The sequence below is a fragment of the Tauraco erythrolophus genome, chromosome 3 (assembly GCF_009769465.1).
Source record: "Tauraco erythrolophus isolate bTauEry1 chromosome 3, bTauEry1.pri, whole genome shotgun sequence".
In the NCBI taxonomy this organism is placed as follows: domain Eukaryota; kingdom Metazoa; phylum Chordata; class Aves; order Musophagiformes; family Musophagidae; genus Tauraco; species Tauraco erythrolophus.
The window spans coordinates 78,731,893-78,756,874 of record NC_141467.1 but is presented as its reverse complement, the minus strand read 5'-3'; the positions used below and the strand labels follow the sequence as shown (position 1 = coordinate 78,756,874).

At 41.8% G+C, this 24,982-nt stretch overlaps 1 protein-coding gene across 1 annotated transcript; it reads left to right on the top strand.

The window, feature by feature from the left end:
* The first annotated feature begins 507 nt into the window (after positions 1-507).
* Positions 508-23,511, top strand: CDH17 (cadherin 17). Its single transcript, XM_009981096.2, has 17 exons — positions 508-552; positions 3,586-3,684; positions 4,333-4,470; positions 6,017-6,155; positions 7,350-7,508; positions 8,183-8,382; positions 10,136-10,267; positions 11,128-11,278; positions 11,988-12,203; positions 13,462-13,538; positions 14,655-14,846; positions 16,056-16,300; positions 18,180-18,310; positions 19,494-19,730; positions 20,404-20,520; positions 20,627-20,743; positions 23,402-23,511. Exons 1-17 carry the CDS (start codon positions 508-510, stop codon positions 23,509-23,511), a joined length of 2,505 nt encoding a protein of 834 aa, XP_009979398.2.
* The last annotated feature ends 1,471 nt before the right edge of the window (positions 23,512-24,982 follow it).

Genomic DNA, 24,982 nt, shown 5'->3' with positions numbered 1-24,982 from the left:
TCTGGCTTCCTCTGCCTCTGCAAGCTGCACTAAGCAGTTGTTTTTTGTAACAGAAAGACAGAGACCTCAGGATGTCCCTGCACGACCTTCATCTTGTGATCATGTTTTCTGTGAACATGTTGTTGCCTTCAGTAAAGTAGAGATGAGAACAGGGCTTGTGTGACATAGAATCGTTGCAACAGTGGGGTTGCATGGTTTGACGTTTTGAGCCAGTTTCAGCTTCTGACAGCTGTTTGAGGCTCTCAGAGCATATGACACCTCCTGCACTACTGGGGACAGGCCTGATGGGCACAATCCTCCTGGTCAGCCTGGTGACACCAGTCGTCTCGCCTTCCACGGGCAGAGCTGTGTCTGGTCCTTCAGAGCTCACTCCTCGGCTGCTCTGTCTCTACAGCTTCAGGAAAGCTGAGCTGTAGCCTTTGTTAGCAAATAGATTGGGACAACTCTATGGGGTTAAAGTGACTATCATCTCTCCTTTGCAGGAGCTGAAGCAAAGGATATTCCAGTATGTTTAAGCTGTGTGGACTTCAATTTCTGCTTGTCATTCACGCAGTGAGTTACAGCTTTTCCTTCATTTATTGGGGAGCAAATGGCAAAGATTTTCTGCGAGCCTCTGCGCTCTCACCCGCGGGGCGTCCCAGTCTGCAGGGTGGGCTGGACACGTGTGCTGGCGGGGTGGCTGTAGCTCTGGGTGTGGGAGTGCGGCCCCGACACCTCTGTGACCCCATGGCCAAAAGTTAAGAAGATGTGTCAATCATTAGGAAAAAAAATGTAAAAAAAACTGGAAGAAACCCATTTACCTATTTTGCCTCTTGTAGTTGCCCCCTTAGATGTTACTTCTTCCAGTACTTGGATTTCGTGCTAGAAAAGGAAAAAAATACTCCAACAATTCACCAGATGGTGAAGGCATCTGTATCGTGCTTGTGTGTATTATACATACATGTGCTGACATATTAAATGTATTCTAAGACATATAATGGCACATAGTTTAAACCACGCATATTAATTATTTATCCTCATTATTCCATCTATGTGAATCCCTGTTTAGAAGACTTTTTGGAACTGAAATGTATTAATTATGCTATTTATGATCCTTGTCTATTAAAGTCAATAGATTTACTGATGTCTGTAAAGGCTACAGTGGCGGCTTCTACTTTACAACTGAAATTAATGGAAAAGATAAAAAAATGAGTCAAATTCAAGTCTACAAAAAAATTTCCTCAGAATTTGGAGACCCTCAAGGTGAGGTTGATGTGCAGTAGTGAACACCTCCTTTATCCTTCCCATTTCATGAGTTGCTGCCCGTGGCAGTGCTAACCCCTGTGAAGCCACTCCACAGACCTTACAGCCATCTTCAAAAGGGATGCCAGCCAGATATGGGCCAAGGAGAAAGCCCTATTTCCCCTTCAGGTTCCTGAGTTGTGATTCATGCTGTAGACATACGTTTGGAAATATTTATGGTCCATATAAAGTAATTTTAATCAACAGGAAGAGATATCTCTTACTTGCTTCACAGCCTGCACTTTGAACCCCTTGGGTTTTACAGCATCAGCCTTTGTTCTTCCACAGAGAGGAACATGACCAAGCAAGACCTCTCTGCAAAATGGCCCTGGGAAAAACCTCCAGGAGCCAGGCTGTGCCCATCAGCACGACATGGGAACAGCTGTATCAGGTCCGATCCAGGGTCTTGCTTTCTTGTCCCTGGCAGAGGCCAGCAGTCAGCATTTAGCAAAAATAGTAAAGGGTAGCTGCAAAGTACTCTTTCCTGGTACGCGTAGCTATTACATGGGTTTTGGGGATATTTTTCTACTGCCAGTAGTGTTCACTAGCATCCCTCCCCCTTCTTCCCCAGTTGTAACAATATTCTGGTTTTCCTGTTTACAAAAAGGGTCACAAACCCTTGTAGGCGAGGAGAGCAGCATCTCTGGCTATTATTAAGCAGAATCTGGTGTTATTGAAACACCACTTGTGACACACACACACACGCAGAGGAGCACTTTAGGGTAAATTGTGCTGAACTTAGCTATGTTTTTGTCATAGCCAGAATTAAGTTTTCCCTTGGTAATATGTAAGCTGTGCTTTTCTGTGAGAGGCCAAATAGCTGTCCCAGCAGCAATAGGACCAAATCCAGGGGAAAAGTCACGCAGCAGAGAACATGTACTCCTGGAACCCGACACCAGGGGTGATGGACAGTGTGGCAATGACATTCTGAATCTGTAAAGCAGAATAAAGTCATTTTTACATGAGAAGAAAGGGAGTTTTACCTGTGCAGCCAAATGATGGAGCCCTAAATCTGGTAGGTGATTTCTCAGTTTTGGCAAGAGGAGGGTGACAGAGAGAGAAGGGTGGGTGTTTAAGGCATAGAATCATAGAATCATAGAATGGTTAGGGTTGGAAGGGACCTCAAAGATCATCTAGTTCCAACCCCCCTGCCATGGGCAGGGAAACCCTCCACTACACCAGGTTGCCCAAAGCCTCATCCAACCTGGCCTTGAACACTGCCAGGGATGGGGCATCCACAACTTCTCTGGGCAACCTGTTCCACTGCCTCACCACTCTCAGAGTGAAAAATTTCTTTCTTCTATCTAACCTAAATCTGCCCTCTTTCAGTATAAATCCATTGCCTTCAAACTTCAAACGCAGTTTGGTCTTGCCTTTGAAGAAACAGGTAGATTAACTGAACCATAAACGGAATTGTCTTGTGTGCAAGGACTACTCTAGGAGGCTGATTTTTACTTTGCTTTTTTTGTTTGAAAGCAGGAACAGCCCTGAAACATTAAGGCAGGAGCGTGTCTGGAGGTCTTTGGGCACTAGGGAGGGGATGGTTATAAAACTTATATACAACTCATTAAAAATTTGCCAGAAAAAACACCATGTGAAGGCATTGCCAGCCGTAGGAAGAAAACAGAGGCCAAGACAGACAGACAGACTTACATGGCATTTCTGCTGTGAGGTAGAAGCCAGATATCAGCAAGATGTGTTTGCTCTGGCTTGTGGAAGCTTAGGGCCTGAGTGGCTTGCCCAGATCACTGGGGCGCTGAGGGTGGTGGGGTAGGGGCTCTGGGGAGGTCCACCTGTTTCCCTTACAGAAAAATGTAGTGATACACTGAGAAAATTGAGAGCCCCGATTCCTTCCCATCCCCAAGTGTGACATTGGGTCTCTGGACATACTCATGGCCACAGGACTGTGCGGCTCCTGAATGGGACATGGCTGGTCCTGGTGGGAACACAGAGGTGATCCAGAAATGCTTTTATGAATTTCCTCTTGCTCTCAGTCTGCCCTCAGTTCTTCAGTGCTTCTGTTTGCTCTTGAAGGCAGATCAAATCTCATTTAATTATGTAGTGGTTAGAAAAGAGCAGGGCTCAAATGTTTGTTTTCAAATTAATTAATAAACAATGCTGCTTTTAAAAATGGATGTGCACTAAATAACGCAAAAATCTTCAGTACAAACCAACAAGAGTCTCTTCCATCATACTGCAGCAAAATAACTTGCAAAGGGCTCAGTGATGGAGAGCTGCTGTTCGTGTGTGGTGACAGCAGACATCCCTCAGCTGCATTCCTACATCCCTTTCTCTCTCTCACAGGCTATGTGCCAGAATTTGGCGAACCTGCATGTAAGTGGGCCTCTGAAGGACATGAATTTCTCTCTTCCAGAAGGAGGGGGAGTACGCTTCATTTACCAGGTAATCAAGTGTCTCTTGGTATCCACTCCAGTCAAAAACCCCATAGTTTGCACGTGCTGACCTCACAGGCAGTGTTGCCATCTGTGCTGGTGGGATGACAGTCCCCTGAGAGGATCTGAAATTAACTTTGACTTCCTCTGTCTGAGAATTCAAGAGTCTACATGCAAAAAGCAGGAGACAACCCCTTCTCTCAAACACATTTTAAGAGGATAAATAAAATCAGCATTCCTAGAGAATGGGTTTCCATGTTGTAATTTGTGTCATCATTTTCCTTCAGCTTTGAGGTTTTCTTCCCAAAGCCTTAACCACAGAAGGATAGAACCAGCTCCCAGGCAAATGGAGGATGTGTGTCATTTTTTTCCATTCCCGTGCTCAGACAAAGCCCTGTCCCAAGCAGACATTTGTTTTGGAAAGAAACCACAGTTGGGATTTCCTGCAGCATTCAGGAAATAGTGTTAAATCTCCTCTGTTGAGGATCAGAAAAGAGCAGATTTGTTTGAGCAGACTCTTGGAATGTCATTCCCCTAGCCAAGTACACTGTTTGCAATGGATTTTAAAAGACAAAGACACAAAAGCATGAAATAACTTAGATTATGGTGAAAATACTGAAAAAAGGATGATTTTCCTTATGATTTTCCCCTGTTCTAGTTCACATCTGAGCCACCTGCTGTGAGTTTCAGAGTAACTGGTGAAAAAGATGGAATAATTGACATTGTGCCGAAGACAGGCATCCTGTATCTCAATGGGTCCCTGGACTGGGAGACCAAAGCAGTGCACAGGCTGCAGGTAAAAACTCAATGAAAAATAGGATGAGCTGGTTATTCATATTCACCCTTTTTTGGTAAACTTGAAATTAAGGGAAAACCATTGAAATATCAAATTATTTCTTTTGTCTATGTTTACAGGCAGCTTTTTAATTTTTAATATTCAGCTTTACTGAAAGGTGTGTGGTTTTATAGTTCTGAAAGACTTTGCACAGGAAAATGCTCCTTAGCAGAATAAGGTTATGTTGAGAAAACAAAAATTACCCTGATGCCAACACCAGTCCTTTAATTCTTCTAATACGAGGAGGACACTTGACTGGAAGTGAAACCTGGCCCCATGAATGAGATTTGCTTGTTACCCCCGAAGACTGATAGGGTGAATTCCACGGCTGGAATGGGAAAATAAACTATTGTAATTTACTTACGAAGATTATAATCTATTTAGTGACAAATGGTGTGAGCAAATGACACTTAGACACAGAGGCGCAGACCTAACCTCTGTTAGGTAACAGCAGAAAGCTGTTTGGCAGATGTTGGAGGCTATTAGAGGAAAGAGCATGTGTGCTTGTCCTGCTATTATGCTCTTCTCATAAGGATCTCATTGTAAACACAGTTGGGAGTGGGACAGCGGGTAGGCGATCTTTTGGTCTCAGGATAGCCTTGTGCACTTATTCTGTGTCAGAAAAAACGTATTGTATTTTTCTGAGGCAAAGCAACTGAGAAGACAATCATGAGAGGATCAATATCTGAACAAAGTCCATAATGATGTTTTTGTTAGCCTTAGCTATCTTTCTAAAGTCTAGCACTTCAGGTTTAATAGTTTCATGTTCTCAGCTCTAAAGCACCCTTGAATTGGAATTAGAGAGGGTAATTTTCTAGCACCAGTAGTTATTAACCCTAAACATGGGGATCCATTACAAACAAGAAGAAGTGATGACAGAACTGGTCTGATTTTAGTTGTTTAGACATAAATAATCATGATTTGACCTACTATGTGCAAACAAAATGAAGTCTGACAGACCTGATATATACTTGGTGCTTTAAAGTCAAAGAAGGCTGAAAAATAAGAAGTCAAATTGTTCAGAATAAAAATGTAATCACAACTAAGAATTAAGTTTTCTTTACAAACTCTTAGATCAGCCTGTTTTTCTGGTTGATATTTACAATAGCACACTTGAGTCCACCATATCATGTTGGGTTTTCTCTTTGTTCTTTAGAAAATATCTAATTAAAGTAAAGCATGAAGTCTAAGCTGTGCAAAAATACAAGTAGTCTACTGAGACTGCAAGTGAGAAATTGCCCTCTGAAAAGTGTCTCAGATGCAGAAGTGGGTTATTTCATTTTGTTGGCATTATATACTGTGGTGAATTATTGTCAGTGGGCTACTGTGATAAATTTGTCCTTGTAGGTGAAGCCACTCAGTGATGGCTCTCACCAAATTTGTGTCACAGTAAGAATGACTTGGCTTTTGACATCCATTGATGTCATCCATTTTGATGTTCATTTATGTCTTTTAATTTATCTACATGAAAATATTCCTTTGCTGTTCCTTCTTTTTCCAAATCAAGGTGGAAAGTCTGGATGAAACGGGAAACACAGTGAAAGGCCCCTGCGCTGTTACCATATATGTGGAGGATATCAATGACAACCCACCAGAATTTGACCAAATAAAGTACACTGGAGTAGTGAGGCAGAACTACCGTCCAGGTGATCGTCATAATAATTGAATATTGTAGTTAATAGGAAGCTAGGTAAATTGGTTAAACAGGAAGATAAAGTAGGTGATACACTTCAACAAGCTCAAAAGAGATCAGTCTCGCTTCCCACAGGATTATACAAAATAAGGATGCAAACATGTATAATATAATGAAAGTGCAAAGAGGTGACCACTATGTGGTGTGAAGGGATGAATGTAATCAGAAATGTTTCATACTACTTGTTGCTTTACAAGTATCACTTAACAGGCAAGTATTGCTGCCCTCTCCATTGCACTGAAAAACCCCCTGTGCTAGGAGAAGTTTAAAGGTTGCCAAAGACTAAACAGAAAGAGAATGCTAAGAATATGTAAGTCTTTGCACATCAGTGAAATAAAATGCCAGTGTAGATATGGGGTATGTGTTTACTGAGACCAATGCTTCTTGGAACGTGGTCTGAACATTACAATTTAGAAGAGTCTTAGATTATGGATTGCAGTGACCCAGTCCAGAAATCAGGAAAGTATCAAAGAGCAATTCAAGACCAACATCTTGGGAATGAAACAAAGGACTCAGTCAGCTGTTATCACTGTGACTATGGACTCAAGAAGAAAATTTCGCCAAAGAATACACATGTAAATCTCCATGGGGTCAGAAAACCATTCTGCAATATTTTACTGTGTTCTTCAACTTCATGCAAGTCAAAAAGATTTTGAATGTTGCATTGCTGATCAAAATGCAGAAATTCACTTATGTCACCATGCATTTCCATATTTTTTCTCACTATTGGATTGTTCCTCTAATTCTGTGTCACAGCTGCAGGGCATTTTTGTCAAGGTGCTTTGGATTGAACTGATTTGTATAAGGACTGTAAAGTGGTCTTAAAGAGAGATACCAGTGAGCTACGTTCTGGGTGCAGGCACTCTTGGGTGTTAGATAGCTCTCTGATTTTGCTCTGTCATCTTCATCAACTGGTCTTCACACCTATTGTGATCCTATTAAGCAGAGCTGGTGGAGGGGGAACCTGTGGGACGGTACACAGGCAATGCAATCTCCACATGCAAGAGTGGCTTACCATGAGAGATGCGTTATGAAACAACAGCAGCTCCCCATAAGCTGCCTTCCTGGTTTGAGAGCTCTGCTCAAACGGACTATGTATTGAGATTTTGGTCTCCTCTTACCACTGTTTCTTCTCTAATCTGAACAGGCAAGCCCTTCATGTCTGTCCATGCCACTGACCGTGATGATCCTACAACTCTCCATGCACAACTGACGTACAGTATTCTCCATCATTTTCCCAATCCTTATGCGGAAATGCTTTTCCAGATCAATAATGTAACTGGAGAAATCTCACTGAGTAGGACAGGTATGTAAAAAGATTCTTGTTTGTCAAAAAGCAAACATGAGTTCCTGAATGTACATAGGAACAAAACAAAAACACAGCTCTGATGTTAAATTCTGAATAAACGTAGTCAGTAGGACATACTCCACTGAGGCCCTGGTCTTAGGGAACTTTCTTTGTGTCCCACCAAATTCAAGGGATGTTAGCAGAAATGGAGTTTGGGATGTAAAAGTACATTGAGATGAGAGGTAGATCCTCTGGTCCTCAGGACTATGCTGAGTCATATCTTGGGATTAATTCGCTTCCTTGAAATCTAGAATCCCAAAAGCAGTAGCATAAAAAATGCAGAGAAAACTCAGCTGGTCACCTAAAACCCAACTAAACTGCAATGGTTTAAAAACACCGTCTTTTCTGCTGGGCTGAACAAGTGCCTAACTGGAGTGAGGGCTGTTCAGTGATGCGTCTGCACAACATGAGACCACAGCAAAGGAGTCTCATATGGTTACGTCCACATGACGCTGTGCTGCATCGTTCAGAGAAGCCAGAGGAAATGGCTTGCTGAGTTTTGGCACAGAGGCCCATTGAAGGAATGAGTCTGGAGCAAATGAAGAAGCATAATGCATGTAGGAGTCAATGGGCAGATGAATCATCTTCACAGCCTCTACTTTGTTTTACTTGGTTCTTTGCTCTGTCTATAGGCTCTTATTACTTAGATCCTCAAAAGCAGGACACCTTCACGCTCGTCGTCGCCGTGAAGGACATGGCAGGGACGACAATGAATGCTTTCACCAGCAGTGCCGATGTGATCATCACTGTAAAAGAGAGCCTGTGGAAAGCTCCCCCCACCATCTACATCCAAGAAAATTCAACCCGGGTCCACCCTGTCAACATCAGCCAGGTAGGGCCCTTGGCCACGCTCCCTGCCACTCTCCTTGGTGCCACAGAGTCATTTCTTCCCAGCTAACTGTGAAGTGTCCTCACTGCGTTTAACACCAGGCTCTTCAGAAGGACTTTGGCGCCTCCCGGTTCTTTATCATATGATATCCTTTGCAAATTATCTTTAGTGCAGGTCTCATTAACTTATTGTTAGTATGAAAGTTAATGGTTTGAAGGTGACTAGATACAGTCAATACAAATGTTAGAGTGACTGGACTTTGCCCTTCAGTTTGGAGAGACTGTTAGCACCGCCCGTATGTGAAAATATCTCATAGATAGAGGAAACATTCGGAGAATTCTGTTACAGCATACTGACTGGAAGAAAAAAGGTGCTTTACAAGGCTATTTGGCACAATATGAAAGATAAAGCTCTTGAGACACGCCAGGTGAGCTCCCAGACAGACATGTGGTAGTTGGGTGCCTCTGTGGAGGTGCCGCTGTTCTCTCCTGATGGGTTTCTTTGAGCACTTCCAGCTGCACTTTAATACCATGGGCCCCCCAGTCTTTGGGTGAATCAGGAGCTAACCTGTTAGAAAGTTATTTTGAGCTTAGCTTCATCCATCCGCTGGCAGGGGACCAGCTCCACTGCAACCCTGCTATGAGCAGTCCCCCACACTCAGGGACATATGCTGTGACCAGTTTTGTGTGATGCAGCACACCTGCTATATCAAAAGTACCTAGGAAGGACTGAAATGCGCTCCTTCAGCATCCTGCATTCCCACGCTTTCCCTCTTTTTGCAGAGCAAATGCAAAATATTTTGCCCATAACTGCAGACCGATAGCGATGTGTACATCAGTAAATATTAACTAACAGGCCAGCAGCCTCTCAGAAATGTTTGACTTTGAAAAATGCTTTGGCACTGACACCCCCAATGCTGTCATCCCTTTGATATGGCAAGATTTCTCGGATCCTGTCTGCAAGAGTAACTGACTCTGTGCTATTCCCACTGGCCTCAGTAACAGCCCGAGGAAGTCTAGAGTGAAAACAGGTGGAAGAAAAGCTAACGTGCAACAGTGCTCCCATTCTGGGGTCACTTGTGTGTGTGTATATATATATATATATATATTTCATGTGGCAGCCAATGACATGTTGATTCTGCCTAGGGGAAAATGAAATGCAGTTACTGCTATATTGTATAAAACATGAATAGTATTACTGACTCCTTCGTTAGTTTGGCAATGTGTTAACTGCATTGCATTTTAAATCCGAAGCATCCCACTAAAGATCATTCGTCACAGACTTTGATGCATGTAAAGAGCATTCACACGTATACATGCAGATAGATACTGGATATTTGTTTTGCTGTTCCACATCTCTGAATTAGATAAACCAAAACAACAGGCAGGAATGGACATAGTGCAAGGAGATGGAATAAATTCATGTCAAGACATTCAAATACATAAAATGCTTTCTTCTCATGTATCACCGTTTAGCTCCATGAACTAAAACCTTCCGTAAAAAGATGTGTCATAGCCCATCTGGACAGCTGGAGAAACTGAGGTAAAATGGCTTCACCACAACAATTCAGAGAGAAGATGTGGATTATCAGTCTGGTTTTCTGCAGCTCGTCCCAAGACTCTGCCAAACTGTTAATTTTCTGGTTTATGAAGCTAACAGGAATGCAGTCTTTTCTGGTTTTGGTTCAGAAATAATCTCTGTTATATCTCAGTCTACACTTCTGACTTACTATCCTGACTTATTTTTGTGTTTTTAGGTGCACTCAAATGAGCCAAATGTAATTTATGACATTTTTGTAAAAGAAAATCTGCCCAAGTTCCCATTTTCCATTGATCGGAATGGGATTATTTATGTGACCCAACCACTGGACAGGGAAGAAAAAGATACTGTAAGTAAACACATAAAACCTCACTGATGGAAGAGACCATACCAGGAAGCTGATTATTGGTGTGGGAGTAAATATGAGAAAGCTCACTAGAAAGGATAGAAGGGCAAAAAAAACCCAAAAACTTTGTTTCTTGTCATTTTGGTTTGGGAATGACTTGATAGATATGAAAGCACATTCATCTACTACACTGTAAACAGCCTTCAGTTTGGTACCCTACAACATTTCTCCATGGGTCTGGCAGTAGCAATCACTGCCCACGATGTATGTATAATGCACAATATGGACCAACCACGGCAGGATTGTAGATGCGTGAGCAAGAGGTGGGCGATGACATTTGTGGAGGGCAGGAGATTTGGATGTTTCGGATCTGTTCCAGATCCCAGGGCCTCAGGGATCTCTCCACAGCAGAAGCAGAGTTTAACTTGCAGTTGCAACTGTAAAGTTGCCCTGAAGATCCTCACCTGGGGAACTTTTAAAGAGAAAACCCTCTGTCTCCTTTTGTTCTTGGAGGAAATTTGGACACAGAATAGACCAGAGATCAGATATGCTGGAGGAATTCTATCTCTGTTTGTAACACATGAATTTGCAAAGTTACAAAAATGAGACTCCTGCTTTTCTTGAATTTTTCAAGAAAAAAGTTCACAATGCAGTAAAGAGTTCAGGACTTTTTAATTCTTTTGAGAACTCAGACCTGAGGTACTAAGGTGTGATGGAAGAGTTCTGAATTAAACAGAGTGAAAATACTGAACAAGCATATGAGAGGACATTTAATTTGAATGGAACCCATAGTTGCACATTGAAGTGCAAAATATTGTCAGAGCGGACATTCAACACATCTAATCTCAATATTCTTATTGCAGTATAATTTCTTTGCGATCACAAAAGATAAAGAGGGAGAACTGGTGGACAAGCCTCTGCAAATTAGTGTTATTGTGAAAGACATTAATGACAATCCTCCTGTGTGCCAGCAGGCCCTCACTGTAATTGAAGTTCAAGAAAATGAAGGTGGAGGTAAGAAAACAGCTTCTACTAATTTATACACATCATTCTAGTCCTGTTGTTTTTTTCCAGCTGGGTACAAATAAAGCTAGAAATTCTGATCCCAAAGAGTAAAATGTAGCTCTCCTAGGGAAATGTTTTCCTGTGCAAATAGTCCTGTTGTTTTCACTTTAATAATTCATACGGAAAGGATTTCAATAACCTGAGGAGGACAGACCTGAGATCCCTACTTAAAAAATGCTCTTCCATTTAAAGTATAAAATTGCATTTTCCCACAATCACAGTTTTGGACAACTGTTTAGAACATAAAAAGAAAACCACCCCTTTTATTACTAATATAAGAAATACCACTCTAAAAGTGGCATGAGCCCATTTTCCCTCATCCACATGCTCCTCCAAGCATAACGCCTCTGACTTCCACAGACCGTTACCAAAATCAGTCCCTAAGTCTTTTCATCAGTTGTTTGGTTTCAAGGCTGACATGTCTGTTGTTACAGTCACTTCTTCTGATTAGAACACGTAGCACTGTCCTTTCGGGCTGCCCCTAGCTGGTTGGGATGCTAAAGGAAAAACTCCAGAAGTCAAATGATGGTGTTCGTTGCGGTGCTTCCCACAGAAATGTATTTTTATTGCCTTGGTGTCACTGTTGTCAGCGTGCACCTCTGTGAAGGAACAGGGCCACGGCATTATCTGACTGACTCCGGTCTCTCCTCTACCACAGGAAGTCATATCGGCACCGTGTTCGCTACAGACCGGGATGAGGAGGACACTCTTAACTCTCGTCTGCAGTTCAAAATTGAAAGTCAGGTTCCTGCTGTTCCTGCAAGTAATCTGTTCTTTATTCAGCAAGACACTGGGATTTTGCAGTTAACCAGCCGTTCGTTAAACAAGCGCATTGCATCCAGCTATTCCTTGAAGGTGCTGGTGACAGATACAGGTATGTAATGCCTGCTGTTATATATTGGAATAATCTTGTTCACACTCACATCCCCCATGCTCAGTGTCCAAGGGATGACAGGAGACCTGAAGGATTTCCTGGACAGCCAGCAGCACTGGGAGCTGGCTTGCTCTGGCGTAGTGCTGCCTTGTTCTCAAGATGCAGAGAGGTTAATCATGATTCATAATGCAAGTATGAAAGGAAACCAGCTCTAGGGCAGAGTGTGGATAAATTGGGAAGCTTGTTAACAAGTACACCAGTAAGAGATTTCCTTCCACAGGGGAAAAAAACTTAAGAGATCATGATTGTGGTTTTCCCCTAAAATCTTTCAAAGGGACTCACTGAAAAAAATCAAGAAATTAAACACAGCTGCTCAGATTAAGAGCTGAAATAAATCTTCAGAAAGAATCTTGTCAATTATGTATGTTCCCAGGAGTCCTTTGTGGTTCACTGAACGGAAAGGAAATCAAACTCCGTACTAAAGCTTAACGCTTTGTGTTGGAGTCCTTATAGTCAGGCAAAACTTGTGGATGGAGGAACTGGCATGTAAAGAAAGCAGTGTGACATGTCTGAAAATGAAATAGCATCACTTAGGCAGATGATATGAAAACTTTGCAGGGGGAGAAGATGGTGATTTGTTTTGGATGTTTATTTGAATTTCATCCAAACAGTTTTGTTTAGAATATTTCTTAGCTTTCGGCTCATGAAGCACGTCTGTAGAACAATAAAATCCAGCTACATATGAATAGCACATGACCAGACAGAGTACGCTTTTAAAATCACAGACACTCATTGCTATGGGTGCCCCTGCTCAGACAGTGCTTCGATTTACATAGATCTGAAGTTTAAGTCTGACTCTAACGAAAGCGAGGGTGCTGCCTGATGGCCCAGCAAGAGGACAAGGCAGCATAACAACTCGGTGTTTACTTTTGAATGTGCAAAAGTGATAATGAGAAAGCTAACACAATTCATAGCTATCACTGTCCTGGTAAAGGCAAATGGTTAAAAAATGTGAGGGAAGTGAAATGAAACAGGATGGGACAATGCTGAAGAAATTGGGAAGATGAATAGTAAGTTAGAGAGCGAGGTTGTCACTGACTAAGAGATATCGGAGATCAAGTGCTTCTTACAACGGCAAAACTTTGCTCGGATTGGGTAACTTGGCAGCGCTCACTTTTGTTCACAGTGAACCCTTTTGGAGGAAAGTTGTTTTGGGCAGAAGGGTTGCTGTGACGTTGTTTGTTCTCTTTTTGTGCAGTATTCCAAACAACCTGTGACGTGCAAGTACATGTCATCGACATCAACGATCAGATTCCCATCTTTGAAAAATCAGATGTGAGTATTTTTAACACAGTTTTCAATATCCCAATAACTTTTGACAAATGTTCAAGCATACGTTCAACATCTATAGAATGTCAATGGGAAACTAACCATTTACAGAACAAGTAACAGAGCAATACACCAGTGAAAACAAAGGCAAGGATTTGCTGGAAAGCCTGCATATAACCATATAATCATAGAGTCATAGAATCATAGAATGGGTTGGGTTGGAAGGGACCTCAAAGATCATCTAGTTCCAACCCCCCTGCCATGGGCAGGGACACCCTCCACTACACCAGGTTGCCCAAAGCCTCATCCAGCCTGGCCTTGAACACTTTCAGGGATGGGACATCTACAACTTCTCTGGGCAACCTGTTCCAGTGCTTCACCACCCTCTGAGTAAAAAATGTCTTCCTTATATCTAATCTAAATCTCCCCTCTTTCAGTTTAAAGCCATTGCCCCTTGTCCTATCATGACACGCTCTTGTAAAAAGTCCCTCTCCAGCTTTCCCGTAGGCAAGCTGCATCTAAACAGTGAACAGTAGGACTGACTGATAGTTAATTCTGAATTGTAAGGTAATTTGCTCAGTGGGAAACTATGTGTACAGAAATAAATGATTCTTTTAAAACAGTTTGTTCCAGAAATATAAGTTCTGGAGGGAAAGGGGGAAGAAAAGGCTTCACAATTAATTAAAATAGCTAAATGGAAAAAAGCTAACATCTCCAAAGTTCCCTTCCAAACACGTTATTACTCTATCCAGAAAAGCCAGAAGGTGAATGGAAATCAAAGGCTTTATTTGCTTTAACCAGAAACAGTGGTCCAGTTTCTGGGAAAAGGGGGATATAGCAACTTTGCAGAGGCTCTAGTGTCCATCTTGCAGCTCTGGGTTCTCCTGGGCTGCGAGGTAGCTCACCTGTACTGCTGCAAGGCACTTCACCGATGCTTTTGTACATCTCCCTAGCCTGGCTATGTCTCTGCTGTGAACTGCACCCACTGCTTCCGTCCCTTGCAAGGCTGCTGCGGGTTAAAATGCATCCGCGCTTGTGGGTCACAAGCTTGTAGTAGCACTCAGGTTTTTATCAGCAGACGGTGCTCGGTGTGTCATGTTTCAACTATCTCTCTCTTCTCAGTATCACAGCGTGACTGTTGCAGAAAGTCTCCCGATAGGGACAGTGATATTAGAAATTCAAGCTACTGATGGAGACGAGCCTGGCACAGGTAGCTCCTACATCATTTACCAAGTGAAGGAAGGCGATCCAAACAACACGTTCATCATAGAGACAGATCCTGAAACAAACCGAGGGTTCCTCAAGATCAACAAGGTGACTAGATGGGTTTATTCTTCTCTTGTATATATACGTATTTGTCATAAACAACAATTATCCTGGTGATGATTTTCAGAGCAGGGTGTTGGCTGGTGGTGGGGTGAGGACACCCTGAGCACGGTGCAGACTGCAGGAGGCCTCACTCTTGGGCTCAGGCACACCTATCTTCCTGCCTTCGCTGACCCCTACCCACTGACTGCCACCAGTAGCCCCCTCCACTGGCTCTGCTGCTGGCCCCTTCTCCAACAGAGCAGGCTCTGGCTAATGAAGTAGGTCTTTATGCACCATAAAGAAAAAAAATGGCCTTACTAGAGTTATTTTGAAGTAGCATTCCTGGAAAAGAGAAACCCAGCTAAATGCCTCCATGGGCTGTGGTTGTGGCGGTGGGCTGTCACGGGGCAGATCCTCCTCCCTGCTGGTGCTCTGGGCCATTGGCAGCTTTTGCAATGGGAGGTGCAAGTGAAACCAGCATGTCTCAATGTCAGGATGGAGAGACAGTTTGTTCCTGCTGAAGCAAACATTAACTGCAAAAAAGCTAAGGTCAGCACGTGCTGGGGTAGGTGATACAACCCATATGTTGAATGCTGGAGACAGGAATACAAGGAACATTTTCTGCTGCATCCATGAATTTCAATAGCAAAAGTGCTCTTTCTTTGAAATGAGCTTTCTCAAAGATGCTTGAGCTATAGGTCCAGAAAACCAATCGCTCGTTTTCCAAGGGGTGATATGTTGTTCGCATCCAGTTCACCTGCTGCTGGCCAGGCCAAGGACAGGCAGATGCAGCGTTTGCTGGACCATCTTCAGGCTCAACCTCCGTATCATTTTTTCTCAAGGAGACAATTGTGAGAAACTCCATGGTGTAACAACCTTCACATGACTTTTGTCACCCGGAGGCCACCCAAGACCTTCTCGTACAGAGCTATAAATACTATTGCTGTAAACAGCATATAGTTGTTAAACTTAGTCAGGCAGGTGGCAGCATTATTAGGAAATGCCATTGCTGAGGAGGCCTCCAAATGGGCATATGGTTTCATTTAAATTGACTGTTCACAATGTCATTTTGCTCCTGACAGCTCTTCCTTATTTCGTCTGTATCTGGGATGCAATATCCTCCTTGAGAAGAGGGGGACTTTGTGGTTTTCCATGGGAGATCCCTGCAGCAGCAGGGCTGCTGCTTAAAGCATCTTTTTTTCCTGATTTATCCAGACTCTTGATTTTGAAGCAGCTCCAGTGCACAACCTGGTGATCAACGCTACAAACCCCGAACCGCTGGTGTCAGGCGTGCAGTACAACTCAAGCTCCCTCACCTTGTTTAAAGTTTTTGTGACAAATGTGGATGAGCCACCTGTTTTCCACAAGACAGTTTACAAAGGAGAAGTGTCCGAAGATATTCCTGTCAATAGCTTGGTCATGACAGTGGAGGCCCACGATCCTGAGGGGGATACTGTACGGTAAAAAAAAGTGTTCATGATTTATTTATTGATTGATTGATTGATTGAATTTAGGATTTAGAAAATTGTTCTAAAAGAGGTACAAGGAAAACATGCTCCATACTTGGCATGCAGGAAAAGACTTTTTTATGGAAGTCTCATGTCCTACTAGAAGGGGAAGGTGTGGTGGGGTGGTGGCCGGTGACTCATCTGAAGGAGACTGCAGGGCAGTGCTTTTCTAACCAGCTTCTCTCTGTCCTGTGACAAGCATCAGCCAGTGGGACCCTTGAACCAGAAAACTAAAAAGGAAGAAAGGCGATATATGTATCCAGGAAAAATGCAGAGCTGGTCTGAGAATAACAGGGTTTCCATATCTGTAACACCTTTAACTAATGAATGAGGCATATACTGTGTACCCCTAGGAATCAGCAGGATAGTTGCTGCTTTTCATGTTACACAGGAAACCAGACAGGGCTTTTTCTCCACCAAAACACACAACCTGTAGTGAAGCTCAAGTCTATAATTGATAATTAATTAATTTCATTTTCTAACTGCCGAAGACAATAGGTCTGCTTCTACTGCGGATGTGAAGCTCTGTGCAAGACAACTCCTACGCTTGTGAGCAGGATGCAAAATTTCAAACTGGCTCTTTTGGTAGCCTAATGCCATATTGTATGGTCAAGCCACCTTGAGTCTCTGCCAGTTCACAGATCTATGCACAGTGCTGTGTTGCATGGTATAAATGCACTTTACACAGTAGAGTTGGATAGAAGAATTATTTGTGGCTCTCACTGCATGGTTCCAAGCTGGAATGCTGAACAGATCAATCTAAAATAAAAAAATCTTTGAAATTTAACTAAAATTCAGCAAAACACCAAGTAGTTAATGGAGTTGCAGAATATGACTGTTAAGCTTCCCGTGGATTTTTATTCCCAGAGGTTTCTCATCTGGCTTTCTACTCACCCCTAACTTTTGGGAACTTAGCATATTTGACCTTGTGTCAAACTGGTTTGAATGGGAGCCACATAGTCCAGAAGCTCTGGGGGATGATGACAGAGACAGATGACAGGAATTCATATTTACATAAACCACATTTCTGCTAAAAAATAGGTTAAAGGACATAAAATAAAAAGTATAGAAAGTAAAAGATGTACAAGCATGTCAGCATGCCGTCTTTAATGCAAGGGGTACTGAAAGAACAAAAGCACTGAAGGAGAAGGTCAGGTCACATCTACTCAAGCAAATGCCTGTGCTTTAGCTGGGTCGTATGTTCATGGTTAAATTTGTATAAGCAAATATCCAGAGACCTTGGGGTTTTTTTTAAACAATAATATAAAGGCAATTATATGGTGATGTTTAAGGCACTCTCTGTTCCAAGGCTGCCCCTATGGTAATGGCAGGCTTCTCCAGACTGGCAGCAGATGACCTTCGTAGTCTACCTTGGAATCCTGGCCCCTGACTGATCCAAAAAAGGGTGCCTGGCTGTACTGCTTCCTCTGCCCCTCAGCCTTTGGCTTGTTCCCCCATCAAAACCAAGACATGGGAGATGTGCTGGAGAGAGGGACATGGGGTTGAGACAGAGCACACTTCTGGACCAAAAGCTCAGGAAAGCCCCAGGTTTCCCAGTTAGGAGGAAGGTGATGCTGCAGTACGCAGGCTGGAGGAGCAGTGGCGTTCACATGGTTCTGCCCTCACTCTTTATTCTCGATGATTTTGGCCTCTCTTCCTCTGTCCGTCTCTCCTGGATGGCTGTAGTACTGGGACTCTTCCAAGAACTCTCTCCTTGAGTACAATTGTAATCAAGCTACTTGCATAAAATCAATAAAGTAGTATTTGCTTGGTCAACAGCTTTTCCTGATTTGGAATAGTATATGTGATTTTTTCTTATTTCTTTCCAAAGATACTCCTTACAAGGTGACATAAGGAAATGGCTGAGGATTGATTCAACCACTGGGCAGATATACACTGCTTCCACTTTGGATCGAGAACAGCATGAAACGTACACAGTTGATGTTGTTGCATCAGAGCTAAGTAAGCGAGGAAACAACTACAAATACATGCAGAGGAATCCCCTGCCCTTACTGCTTTATGAGGAATTATCATACTTCCCATGAATGAATCCGTGAAAAGTACAGGCACATATGATGTGTACTCAGCAGTATATATTTCTTAAGAATTTAACTTTCTTCCAAGAAATCTTGATGTCATAGATAATGAGGATTAAAATAGCTTTCATGAAGTTAGCTATCATATGCCCTTGTATTTGCTTGAGCCACATGGCTATAGAGAAGGTTAGAATTTCTTCAGTGTTTTCAGCATCAACATTTTCTGTCACGTTTTTCCTCTGTAGCGATAAAGATTTTGGTTTTTCTTGTAGATACGTTTAGGCTTCCCAAAAACATACCTGGAGAATAACTTGCAATCTTGTACACAATTTCATTTTATTAACTATTACACTAGTTAGTCTGAAATATATTAGGGCTCCTAGTTCCAGCCATTAGAATCTTTCAGATAGCCCATCTGAGGAGATTTCATTACATGATTTACATTGAATAGAGATTTTAAACTCTGGACTGTATCTGATTGAATGAGGTATAAATCTAGATTTCCCTTATTAAACACAGATAAACAATAATGCTGGCCAACATTTTGGGGGATATGGGTAAAGATGCAGTTCCTGTATGTCAGGAAAAAGGAGTGCTTCCTCAAGCACTGAGATGGAGTGGGGCTGTGTCTACAGGAACAGGCTGGAAAAATGACAGAGCTCTGAAAGCTCTTCTTGGGCCCCTTGTCTTGGCTCTAAGGCAGAATATCGGCTTGCATTTCCTATATATAGAAAAGAGATGGGAAACTTAAGGAGTTCTATGCTTAAGAGAGTGCTTCAAAGAGCACTGGTCACCTTGGATGTGATCACTTACCAGATATGATGGATGTTACTGCTTACTAGATACCATGGTCTATCTGCCTCCTTTCACTTCCAAGTGTTCCGTAGTTAGCAAGAGTTGGGGATAAATAGACAATGCTTTTTAAAAAGTGGTGGCAGCTACCACGAGTCCCTCAGGACCTCCTGAGACCTTGCCTCTGCAATCTGCAGACAGAACACCACCTCCTACTGCCTGCCTGATGGTGTACCTATGCAACACCTCCACATGGAACGACCCAGCATGTAAGTCCAAGATGTGCGTGTAACTTTGCATTCTGTTAAACTCTACAGATAATCCAGCGAAGAAATCCAAAACAACCTTGACACTACACTTAAAAGATGTGAATGACAACCCTCCACGGTTAGCTATGGATTATACTCCTTTCTTCTGCCATCCAATCAGTGGACGAGAGAAAACTTTAATTAAAGCTACTGATGATGATAAACAGTGGTATTTTTCAGCATTTACTTTTTCTCTCGTGGATGATACCAGTGCAAGAAATAATTGGGAAATCTCGAAAGTCAATGGTAAGTTAATAAAGCTATTCTTGTAATGATATGGGACTCTCTAAGTACTCTGGGAAATATAAAGAAATATTGAATTCCTTTTTGTTCCTACTATTGCATATCCAGTATTCCATATAGAAAAAAATTAGATTGTTGAGAAATTACATGCATTTTGGCATGTATTTATTTGAACACCTCCATCATCAATATTTTTTTTCAAGAGATTACATCTAATATGCTGCAAGCTAAAATTTCACTAGTACTTACGAGAGAAGTGTATAAGAATAAAATGTACTATGTCCTTAAATGAATACAAATCACTTCTGCATGGTCTGTCCTACTAAGTTTTCCTGGGGACAATTTAAGTTGGTTATAGCTTCTATGAGTATGGAGGGATATTCTTTGTTTATATGTGATGCTATCAGTGTAGCACTACCCAAGATCAGATTTGGCCTGCTGTAGAAACTAGGAAGAAAATTCTCTGACCATGTTATGCTGAAAGCCAGACTAGACATTCAGATGGTCCCTTTTGACTTAATGCTTGCAAACCAATGAGACTTGGGAAGACATGGGGGAAAACAGGAACTACCATCATGCGCAAAGCAGCCTTAAAAAAGAGCATTTGCAGCTAGGATGAATGTTGAGCAAACTTTCCTTGTTGCACTGACATGAATGTCTCATTTCCTACTTACAGCTACTCATGCTTACCTCTCTCCCAAACATGCTAACTTTGAAGAAAAGGTGTATAATGTTCCAGTACTAATTAATGACAATGGAAACCCACCTTTGGAAAGAAAAGTCAATCTTGAAGGTATACTATGCACAGAACTATTATTTTCAAGACAACAGTTATGTTTATGAATAATCAAACTGGACTACCACACTTCTCATTAACCTCATGGCATTTCTTTTTGCAGTAAACATCTGCAGGTGTTCAAGTGAAAAGTCATGTTTTATCGAAGTACAGCGTCAGCACTCCTGGCCAAGCCCTGGCCAAGCAATTGGGATTCTTATCGCAGTCCTACTCATCATTGGTAGGTCACTTTTTCTTGGTTGATATAATGGTACTGCTGTACATCTGACACTGATTCACTTGTTGGGTGAAGAGATATCATGAATGCAGAATGAGCAAAAGACGGAAGATCTCATTATTTGGTACCATGATTGCTGCAAACTTGTCTTTGGTCATAGGAATAGCTTTCTTTAGTCTGTGCTTCTGCATGCATGTACAATGGCACAGAAAGCAGCTCTGATGGAAGAAAATGCTGCACTTGCAGCATATTGCCACTTCATTGTTTCCTACTGCCTTTTGCCCACCAGGGAAGGGATTGGAGCCTCGTCTTTGTCTTCCAGATTATAGTAAAAATAGCGAAGCATCCAGGGATGTCATGCTTACAATGTCGGTACCCATTGCTTACAGTTATGTTTCCATTCACCTATCTCATTTTTCATATGGAGAATTGTTTTGAGCTATGAGAAACTGGCATTTACATGAACAAACTACAGTTATATTGTTAAGTGGTAGAGAACAGTATTATGTTCTTACAGGCATGAGCTGATGCAACTTCAACAAGTAGCTTAAAACTTTTTCCAAAACATGAGGTAATCTTTTTTTCATATTAGAATGGAATGGAATAGAATAGAATAGAATAGAATAGCATATTTCAGTTGGAAGGGTCATACAATGATCATCTAGTTCAACTGCCTGACCACTTCAGGGCTGATCAAAAGTTAAAGCATGTTATTAAGGGTATTATACAAATGCCTTTTAAACATTGACATGCTTGGGGCATCAACCACCTCTCTAGGAAGCCCATTGCAGTGTTTGACTACCCTCTCAGTAAAGAAATGCTTCCTAATAGCCAGTCTAAACCTCCCCTGGTGCAGCTTTGAGCCCCTCCCATGCATTCTATCGCTGGATATCATGTAAAAGAGCTCAGCACCTCCCTCTCCACATCCCCTCCTCAGGAAGCTATAGAGAGCGATAAGGTTGCCCCTCAGTCTCCTTTCCTCCAAACTAGACAAGTCCAAAGTCCTTAGCCGCTCCTCACAGGACATGACTTCCCATCCTTTCACCAGCTTTGTTGCCCTTAACTTAAAATGGAAGAAGCCATACTCAGACCATGCAACTGACAGAGAAACCCCTCAAACTGCATCTTTATAATCTCTGTTCAAGCTTCTCACATCACCTATTTCTGCATAATGCCTTAGTCTGATCCCTCACTGAGTATAGCGCCATATTTAAGTGAAAATTATGTTGGATAACTGACTAAAGATGTTTCGTTACAAGAGAGCTGGTCAGCTTCAGAGAGCACAGTAGAAGTTGCTACTGCTTTATGACTTTTGAAACACACAGTAGCTCATAAAGGATTTTTAAAAGAATTCCTGAAATGAATACGCAGGTTTTTTCAATAGGAAGTTCTTTTTGCTGTAAAGGCAAAATCAGATGATAGCCTCTCAGGTGGATTTAACAGGGATCAGAGATGGGCAAGGAAAAACCAATGAGAAGTATCTAAAGATGTTATGAAACCTGGGGAGATTACAAGCATTGAGTTTGGCCTTGAAGCTCAGAACATATGACCATAAAACCAGCAGTCTCTTGGGGGCCTGTCTGACACCAGAATGAATTCCTGCATGAGCTAAGGCCTCTCTCAGGCCTCAGCACCTTTTCATCTAAGAGCCAGGATCCTCTGCAGTCTTACTTTCTTTAAAAGAAACACAGAGTATTGACAGTGGACAACAAAATATAACAAAACAAAAAATACACCCCAAACGCTCAGTCAATCCATTCTGATGGGAGAAACTCTTTCGTTAAGACAAACTGTCTCTCTCCTGTAAGGTATTTCTCCCACTAAGAAGAAGGTGGGAAAATAAACATCATGTGGCAGATACTAGGCATGTTCCTTGATTAACTACTCAGATATCACAAATATGAATGTAAAATAAGAACTACAGAACAGATATTCAGAGCAATGAATGAGGCAAGGCGAGTAGCTCAGCACTTCTAATTTAGTAAAGGAACAGAGAGACGTTTAAAGTGATAGATAATCTAATGCTGATAGAGAGGAAATAAATTTACATACAGTGTAACAAGCTCATAATGATCTGAAAAGATCAAATATATATATACACACATATGCATATTTGATGTGTATATATACATATATAGATGTATGTATGCATATGAAGACATCTAGACACTTCAGATTGGATATGACAAGGGATGATAAAGGGTATAAGCATTTCTAGTCCAGGCCAAAAGAAAATCTTAGTCATTCTCGGCCATAAGTGCACAAATCTCTGGGGTCCATCAGCTGCTCCTAACAGATACCAAGGAGTTCCTGAAGAACTGTTTTGCTGGCAGTAGTCTCAGCTTTGCTATGACAGAGTTGCCATTCCATTGGGAAAAAACCCTGGGACTACAATTCAAAACAAACATGACAAATCACTGGTCAAAGGGAGGGGGGGCTAAAAAAGACACTGCCATCTGGTCAGATCCTAGAGGAGAACTTCTCCTTTGGGGGAAGTCTCCTGAGCCCTGAGGCATCTGATCGTACCCACCAGTGCCACAGGTCCCTGAACACGAGGTAAAGCGTTATGGATATTACAGTGAGGGTGACAGATCCTTTGCTGAAATACCTTTTCAGAAGGTTTTTTCTTCCCTTTACTGATGAGTGTTCTCTGTTTTTCAGGTCTTATTGTAGGGGGTGGGTTTCTTCACATGAATTATAAACAGAAAAATGAAAAGAAGAGCCATCACAACGAAGTAATGGATAAGTCTGAACTCAATAGACTGGCGTAATGACTGTTTCGTCAAGAAACAAAAATGCCCTTTGGATGGGGAAGGAGTGAGCTTTGTATCTCCCAAAACCCAGAAGTGTACTATCACAAACTGAGGATACAAACATGCAAAAGCATCCCAGGATTTTGTAGGTAATACTATTTAGTTATGAAACAAAAAAATGTATGTACACTTCAGCAGCAGCCATTAGTAAGAATATCAGCTTTGACTGAAGTGTTAACTCATGACACAACCAAATGCTGAGCTTCTGCAAGGATCAATACTTGGGACCAGCCTTCTTTGCTTGGCAGCTGAATTAAATATGAACTTTCAAGAGAACTACATTTTATCTAACTGCACATCTTTGGCTCTTTCCATCACAATAAGTTACTGAATAGCAGAATGAGGAATGAAGTCCTGTGGTACATATGAAGATCTCCCATAAAGTTGCAGCAAAGGAGCTCCCAAATTTATTGCAATCTGTAATCTGTCCTGGGTCATGCCTGCTTACATTATGCTGGTGAATTTGTGCTAGAAATATTCACTAGCAACGTGACATTTCAGTTTTTCATTTTTGATATCCACAGAGTATAACCAGTTTTTGAAGCATCACGGCCTTTCATTACAGTTTCTAAGTTAAAAAATGCGTGTTGACTCATGCAGAACTGGGTAATGTGCTGTTTTATCATACTGTTGCAAATATTGTTCTTGCCTCCTACACATTGGATAAAAATAAAAATGTTCTTTAAAGGTTTTAGTGTCTGCTTATTTTATTTAATCAAAAAAAAGAAGAGAGTGTGCATGAGAGCAAACCATTGCTGCTCAGTTATCTAACGTATTTAACCCTCACTTTCACATAATACAGATTAAAAATGGCTCTCAGGCCAGAGTGGTACATGTCCGGCTGATTCAAGATGCAATGATTGCTGGAGGCACTTGTATCTTGATTTCAGTAAAATGCTTTTCAGCTCAAGACGACACTCAGAGAAGGAAAGCCTTTCTCCTGACAGCATGCCTATAGAAGGGCATTTTTGGTGACAGTTTGAGGGAGGCTTTTCTTTTAAGCTATAAATAAAAGCTGACAAATATTGTGTTAAACTGAAAAGACAATATACTTTGAAAACACTGAAGAAAAGGTCATATGGAAAAGAGTATGTTTGTTTATGCAGGATTTTTTTAATCGCTTTTGCATGCAGCACAGAACTAGAAAGAAAAGAGCACTTTTTTGGTAGCATTGCATTATAATAGGTTTTCCTAGAATGCTGCCAGCAAAAACTTTGCTTTTGGGCTTCAGCGACACAACCCAATTGTTGTACCTCTTACCCCAGCTGTTGGAGCTCAGTTATTTGCTGCGGGGCTCACTGCTGGAATGTATTTATTTTATGATGGGAATGCGATCCATTATATTTGGAAAGTATGACATTCGGTTACGTCAGTGTATCCAGGGATTGGGATTAGTATATTGTTTTATAAATAAAGGAGTCAAAGTTCA

Excerpts from the sequence above, each read along its gene's own strand:
- CDH17 (XM_009981096.2), top strand. The coding sequence starts at position 508 with ATGTTTAAGCTGTGTGGACTTCAATTTCTGCTTGTCATTCACGCA. Across the intron at positions 7,509-8,182 it reads AATCTCACTGAGTAGGACAG|GCTCTTATTACTTAGATCCT; the intron begins GTATGTAAAAAG and ends CTCTGTCTATAG. Across the intron at positions 8,383-10,135 it reads ACCCTGTCAACATCAGCCAG|GTGCACTCAAATGAGCCAAA; the intron begins GTAGGGCCCTTG and ends TTGTGTTTTTAG.